General features: G+C 48.2%; 1 protein-coding gene across 1 annotated transcript; it reads right to left on the bottom strand.

Annotated features, from left to right (window-relative positions):
* Positions 1-868: 868 nt before the first annotated feature.
* LOC102022273 (antigen-presenting glycoprotein CD1d) lies at positions 869-4,044 on the bottom strand. Its single transcript, XM_005400140.2, has 6 exons — positions 3,896-4,044; positions 3,362-3,628; positions 2,777-3,055; positions 2,092-2,370; positions 1,281-1,377; positions 869-1,181 (listed from the first exon to the last, which is right to left on the bottom strand). The coding sequence occupies exons 1-6, from the start codon at positions 3,954-3,956 to the stop codon at positions 1,160-1,162; spliced, it is 1,005 nt and encodes a 334-aa protein (XP_005400197.1). The 5' UTR covers positions 3,957-4,044; the 3' UTR covers positions 869-1,159.
* Positions 4,045-6,709: the final 2,665 nt, after the last annotated feature.

The following is a 6,709-nucleotide window of genomic DNA, read 5'->3' as shown; positions in this document are numbered from 1 at the left end:
CAATGCCAATTGGCCTATCCCAAGTGCTGATGTATAGTCTTTGAAGTAACAGGACAGGTCAGTAAGGCTCCGCCTGTAGCTCCCAAGTAGTATGTGTAGGCTAGGCCTAGTGAAGCCACACTGTCTGCTAAGAATGAACCTTGAGAAAAAAAGCTATGAGCCTACCATGGTGGCACACGCCTGTAATCCCAGCACTCAGGAGGCTGAGGCAGGAGGATTGTTGTGAGTACGAGGCCAGCCTGGGCTACAAAGTGAGCTCAAGGCCAGCCTGAACTGCATAGTGAGACCCTGTCTCAAAAAAAAAAGAAAAGGAAAAGAAAAAAATCTATGAGGCTGAAGCAGGAGGATCATTGTGACTTAGAGACCAGCCTATGGTACAAAGTGAGCTCAAGTCCAGCCTGAACTGCATAGCAAGACCCTGTCTCAAAAAGACAAAAAAAAAGAAAAGAAAAGAAGTTATGACTTCTCAGGGCTTCAAAATCACACATCAAACCTGAAGCACTGACCCCCAAATACTACCCCAATCTGTGACATGCAGATTATTCTTTTTGCATCTCTCTCTCTCTCCCTCTCTCTCCCCTTTTCTGCCCTTCTCTCCCCTTCTTTCCCTCTCTTTCTCCATACTGCAGAGATGATTTCAGGCCTTCTACCTAGCCCAGCTCACAGCATTCAAGTACTCTGCACCACTCTCACAGTCACTCATCCCTGCGAGCCACTCCCCTCTTCACAAATTCATAAACCCAGGTTCAGCCTGGGTCAAGGCCTTTGTTCACAGCCATTATTCTAGCTGGACTTAGGACCTCCTTGGCTCCCTACAACTACAAATACGCCTTAGTGTCTTTATTTTCAGCATGCACTGCACTGGAAGTGGTAGAAATTAACTGTAATTAATTTATTGGAATTCCAATAACTTTCCCTGGGATTACAAATACAAACATCCCAGACAATGACAAGGTCCGCAATGGGCATTCTGTAATACTTGTCTTTCTGTGTCTGCCTTATTTCACTTAACAAGATCTCCTGTTGTTCAGTCCATGTTTTGGCAAAGGACATGATTTCATTCATTCTTACGGCTGAATAATACTCCATGGTGTATATATATTTTCTTCATCCATTCATCAGCCCACAGGCACCTAGGCTGATTCCAAATCTTAGCTACTCACAAGATGTCTTGATAGGAGCTGTGAGAGAGCAGAAAGGTGACGGCATTAGAAAAATGGAAGCAGGGAGTGGAGGACAGAAAGACTGAGAGAAGGGGCGATGGGAAAGGGGAGACTTACCAGTGCCTCTTCTTCCAGATGATTAAGCCTACAATGAATACCACGATTAGAAGGCACCCCAGTACTATCCAGATGGTGCTGGAGGAGCGGCTCCCATCTGTTTTGGAAGGGACACGGGATGGTTCTCAGCACATGACCCCTCCCTGTATAAGTCCTTGCTCTATACAGAGGCAAGGAAGACCAAGGCTTCTTATTTCCTCCCCCCTTTAAAGCATCCTCCTCTGCTCTTCATAAGTTTAGATTCCCATCTTTTCTCAGGGTAATGTAGTGCAGAGGTCAAGCCGGATAGCTGGGCACAAATGAGTCTATATCCAGCTCTTTCACTTTCCATATGGCTCTGGGCATCTAACTTAGTTTCAGTTTCTTCACCTGCAAATAAGAATAATTGCATTTGCTTCAAAGGAGACTGGCAATGAATGGTTACATGAAATAATGGAAGCAGCCTGGCCAAGTCCCACATAGGAAGCACTAAATTAAATACAGCTATCTTTATGAATCTGCCTTTCTCAAGTCCCTGGTCCCCTATCTGCTGGAGATTGAATCTTCCTGGGACTCTGTTTGCCACCTACTTCCAGATCTCTGAGTGTTTTGGTCTCCTTTCCTCTTGTATACAGAACAGTTTCTCTCTCAATCTTTTGGGAGTGTCAGGTCTGTTTCCTTCCTGAATGTATCTGGAGTCCCCTCCTTCTAGCCATAATTGAGGGCCACACCTCTGAAACTAGGTGTGTCAACCCCGTTCTTCCCCAGTCCATCTCCCTGTACTTGAGGACCAATACTCTCATTTCCAGCCTGAGCCCCAGTCCTTTCTCACCCCAGTGGAGGACGATGTCCTGCCCTCCCAGACTGCTGTGCTTCACTCGGCAAGACAGCCCAGCGGCCTCCCCAGCCGCCACATCCAGGGTCACTCGGAGATACCATGTGTCATCAGCATTGGGCAGGACGTCCCCTCTCTGAGTTTCAGGCTGATCCTGCTCACCCCGCATCCACATCACCCATACGGGCTTCGGGTAGAAGCCAGAGACGTGGCACTCCAGCTGCAGACGGTCAGATCCAGGGCTGGGTCCCTGGGACAGCCAGGCCTTGGGCTTCACTGTATCCAACAAGGGAATGAGAGATCTTAAAGTGAGTACTGTGCATTAGATGCTCCGGTTCTATCAGGTTCCCACTTTCTACATGTCTACTTCTGGAGAAGAAGTCACCAGGTAGCTCTGGTTCCTTTGCGTCACCTTCTCCAGGTCAGCCTTCCATTTCTCCTTTCCTTTCCTGATCCCAGTGTGCTGTGCCATCCCACCCCTGTACTCTCGGACACCCTGGGCTCTGTCACTGCACACTGTTTCAGACACTCCCTGACTCAATTCTGACTGTATTTATTTAATTCACGGAGTATAAGAGGTAACAGTCAGTGACTGGTGCTGAAATGAATAAACAGCCCCTTGGGTGGAAAAGCCCAGATGAAGCCCAGGTATAGAGCAGAGCGTGAGGCCTGCAAGGCTGACCTTGTTGCTCCAGTTCTGACTTCCCTGCCTCAAGGAGGCCACTGGCAAGCTGAGGACAGGTGTCACTGAGGAGCGACTGCACCATTTCCCTCGTTCCTTGGTCTTTGTTCAGCTCTTCGATGGCCCGATTTAACCAAAGAGGGGCATCTGGAGCTGGTTCCCAGTAAGTTCCCTGGAAACTCACGACATGTGTTCCTTGAAATGCTACATGTAAAAAGCTTTCCGAGGCATTTCCAGGGTATGCCTCGCAGCCAGCAGACAGCTGGAGCTCAAAGGGGTCTGTGGAGAGGAATGCACAGGTATCAGAGGGATGTAAAAGATCGCAAGGGATGAAAGACAAGAAATCATTTATGAGGGTTATAATGGGGAGCCCCTCGAGGGTGGCCTGCAGCAGGCAGGAACACTGAGTACATTCAGGGCTCAGAGATCGGATTTCTCCAAGGAAAAGTGCAAGTCCGATGAGGTGGAGAAAACAGAATCTCATCGGGGGAGGCGGGGGGCGGGGGGAGGCCCCAGTCCTCCAGGCAGCCTTCTGTATCCTCTCTCCCCTTGGATGCCTGCCCAGGGTCCCATCCCTCAACTCACAGACTTTGCTCAGCATGATGGCGAATTCCTGTATGTCCCTGGTGAAGCTGCTTCGGTAAACCCCAAGTATGTGCTGCAAGTCCTCCCACTGCTGGGGGCTGAAGTTGCCCCGGGACCAGGGCTTCAGAAAGTGGATAGAATCCGAGCCATTCCTCCAAGCGTGCGTCTGCAGCTCCCACAGCCATGCCAGGCCGTCCGTGCGTGTCCAAGTGGTGTTGGCAAAGGAGGAGATTTGGAGGCAGCGGAAGGGGAAATTCCTTGGTGACCCTGAGAGACAAAAAAAGGAGCGTAGCCACTGGCCAGGAGTGCAGACACAATAAGGAAAAGGAAGAGAAGTGCCAAACGCGGTAGGTGATCCTGGGAAGAAGAGTGCCGGTGCTCGAGCCGGGGAGCAGAGGGTTTTCTGGTGTATCTGCGCGCGCCACACCGCGTAGCCCGGAGGAGTCCTGTCCCCACCCTCCCGGAAGAGTGACTCCCTTGGCCCAGTCCCCTCTTTCTCTCGGGCGGGTAGCCGGGTGCCCTAATTTCACTCACCCTCAGAGCTTTCCCAAATCTGCGCGAGCCCGTACAGCAGCAGAATCAGACAGTGCCCCATGTCGCGCAAGACTGGAACCCTAAGTTCCCCGCCCCTCAGAGGACAGCGACCTCCGGGCGCCACACACACACACACACACACTCTCTCTCTCTCTCTCTCTCTCTCTCTCTCTCTCTCTCTCTCTCTCTCTCAAATTTCCGTCGCCATTGGCCAAGTCGCCTGCCACCTCCCAGCCCCAACACTAGCTGCGCCCCTGCTCCAGCTGGTGGGTGGGTTGCTCTTTTGCCGGGCTGTGTCCTCCTGCAAAGAATCGGGGTACAGATCTCAGGAGCTCGGGTCAGTAGTTCCCCAAACAGCTTCCCTGATCTTTCTGTTTCCACGAAGATAAAGTTGAGCAGATAGTGAGTGAGACTTTTATAGTGTTTTTAAAGCACAGCACAAATAAAGTTGCATCTATGTTACAACTCTGACCTATTAAAACTGCAAAGGAAGATCCTGGGATGTAGCTCAGTGGCAAAGTTCTTCATCAGCCTGAGGGAGGCCGGGGGTTAGCAGTGGCTGTATCCAGGTGGAAACACCACAGGTGATTTTAATTTGCTTTTACACTGTTCCGTCTTACAAAATGACAAGTACAAGCATCGCAGTTATGATACACTAAAAACATTAAAAGGCATTTTCTCACGGGCATCTTGAGAGGACCTGCACCGGGTTAGCTAAGATTCTTTACAACATTCATAGCCCAAGATTCCTCCACCTCAGGTTCCCCAGCCTCCTGGTGCTGGGAACCCTCACCCTGCCTCTTCTGTCCCTGATTCTGTTTTCAGAGGAGTTCAAGAATATCTCCTTTTACTGTAGTTCATTTTATTGTGCTTTGCAGATACTGATAGAGGAGGCAGTTAGACATGAGCTGGAGCTGGGAGAAAGGTAACTAAGCCCATACAGGAAACCCTGCAACAGGAAGTGGTCTAAGCTCCGTGAGCCTGAGGTCTCACAAATTCCAGAGACAGGCTCATCTGCCCCTTTCAGGTACCCTACCTGCACACTTTTAAGAATCTGAAACCAAGGCATGTGCACCTAGAGGGCTCAAGCCCCAGACTGACCTCATTACACCCCATCTAACCCAGCTAGGCCTCATGTACAAACATGTGAATTTCAGTTTTGACCTCTCAGTGGGCCGCCACCACCTCTTCGTTCTGCACAAAGTCATACAAATTCAAAACTTGCTCCTCCTGAGGGAGAGGTGGAGTCTTATGATTGATCAGAAGCCACAGCCGCACACCCCTAGCCCCACACTGTAGGGAAACAAAGAGAAATCAACCCATCCTTGGGGCACTCAACCTTTCCCCAAGCTGCCCACCCGGTCTTTCTCGGGAATATACTCTCCACTTTGCTTAAGAACGTATTATGCTTGACACCTAATCAACTGATTTGAGTTCCTTTCTGTAGGCCTCCCCACAAATCTTACCCGGAAGGATCCTACACAGTGCAGACAACACACATCAACTCAGCCCAGAAATCCAACAACAACGCCCTGGACTAGTTCTTGTGTTAATATCACAGCTTGTGGTTCACACTGTCTGCACACAACAAAAATGCTGCATACTCAAACCAGTGCGTATCACAGGCCTACAGTTATCATTTCTTCAGGATCTTCTTATTTACTTATCTTTATTATATCCAAGGCCCATACAAGTTTTCTCATCACTTCCCAGGGCCACTGGGAAAGGGTTTTCTTATTCTTTTTATAGTTTTTGTGCCTATTAGAGGATTCGACTTTATAAAGGGAAACTCTTGCAAAATGTCACTCCTTTCTGTGCAGAAGCTGTCCCTTGTATGTGTGTGTGTTTTAGAAAGCAGTACCTCATACTGAGGTAAAGCCAGAACTCTGTTGGCTCACTTTTGCTACTCTGGTTTTCATATTTCCCTGTTATAGACAGGCACTTTTCATGTTAGCTGGGGTTTTTGTTTCTTCTGTTTTGTTTTGTTTTGTTTTGTTTTTTGTTTGAGACAAGATCTTGTCTATAGTTCAGGCTGGCCTTGAACTCTATGTAGCCCAAGCTGGCCTCAAACTCTGCCCACAATCCTCCTGCCTCAGCCTCCCGAGTGCTGGGATTACACGCATGCTCCACGTACTACTTTAAATCTTAAATCTTTAAGTCTCACTGTAGTCTGCATTTTGAAGTCTTTGAAGAATGCTCTGGGCTGGGTGGGCAGTTCCTGATATCTTACTCAATCTTGTTGCCAGAAATTGTCCACTGTAATGTTTGGAGTTGCACTGCCCTGAGCAACTTAACTGAAAGCACTTAGAATTATATCCTGTCTAGAAGACGTGCTTCAGAATAAGAAAAAGTCTGAAATAATCAAAATGAGGAAAACTTTAAAGGACTGCAAGCATCTAGGCAGAGACTGAAGGTTTGTCATAAAGAAACTGGAACTCACTCCCTTGTCAGTTGCACCAGCAACTGGCATATGTGGTACAGGGTGTGAAAGTTACCAGATTTCAGCCCAACATAGATTTCTTCAAACCGTACCTCTGTTAGAACTGTACAGTAAGAGATGGTCTAATTTTTTATGAACTCTGCTAATAGGCATGTCTCTATTGGACCCAGATGACCATCTTCCAGATGTGATACTGAAGAGATTACTACATGGAATGGGGTCTTCCAATTTTCTTTTTATTAGTAAACGTTTGCAGTACATAATGATTGCAGTCATTGTGAGAGTTGGTACATATACACAACACATCTTAATTCTTCATTCTTTGATAATGGGATTTTTGTGACAAAGTTCTGATCTCATGGGGATCACCGATC

This window comes from Chinchilla lanigera, unplaced genomic scaffold (genome assembly GCF_000276665.1).
Source record: "Chinchilla lanigera isolate Chin_1 unplaced genomic scaffold, ChiLan1.0 scaffold00067, whole genome shotgun sequence".
Taxonomy (NCBI): domain Eukaryota; kingdom Metazoa; phylum Chordata; class Mammalia; order Rodentia; family Chinchillidae; genus Chinchilla; species Chinchilla lanigera.
This window is presented reverse-complemented; position numbering and strand designations above follow the sequence as displayed.

Coding starts and splice junctions, on each gene's coding strand:
- LOC102022273 (XM_005400140.2), bottom strand. CDS start 3,956: ATGGGGCACTGTCTGATTCTGCTGCTGTACGGGCTCGCGCAGATTTGG. Junction 3,056..3,361: donor CATCATGCTGAGCAAAGTCT/GTGAGTTGAGGG, acceptor TCCTCTCCACAG/ACCCCTTTGAGCTCCAGCTG. Junction 1,182..1,280: donor ATCTGGAAGAAGAGGCACTG/GTAAGTCTCCCC, acceptor GCTCTCTCACAG/CTCCTATCAAGACATCTTGT.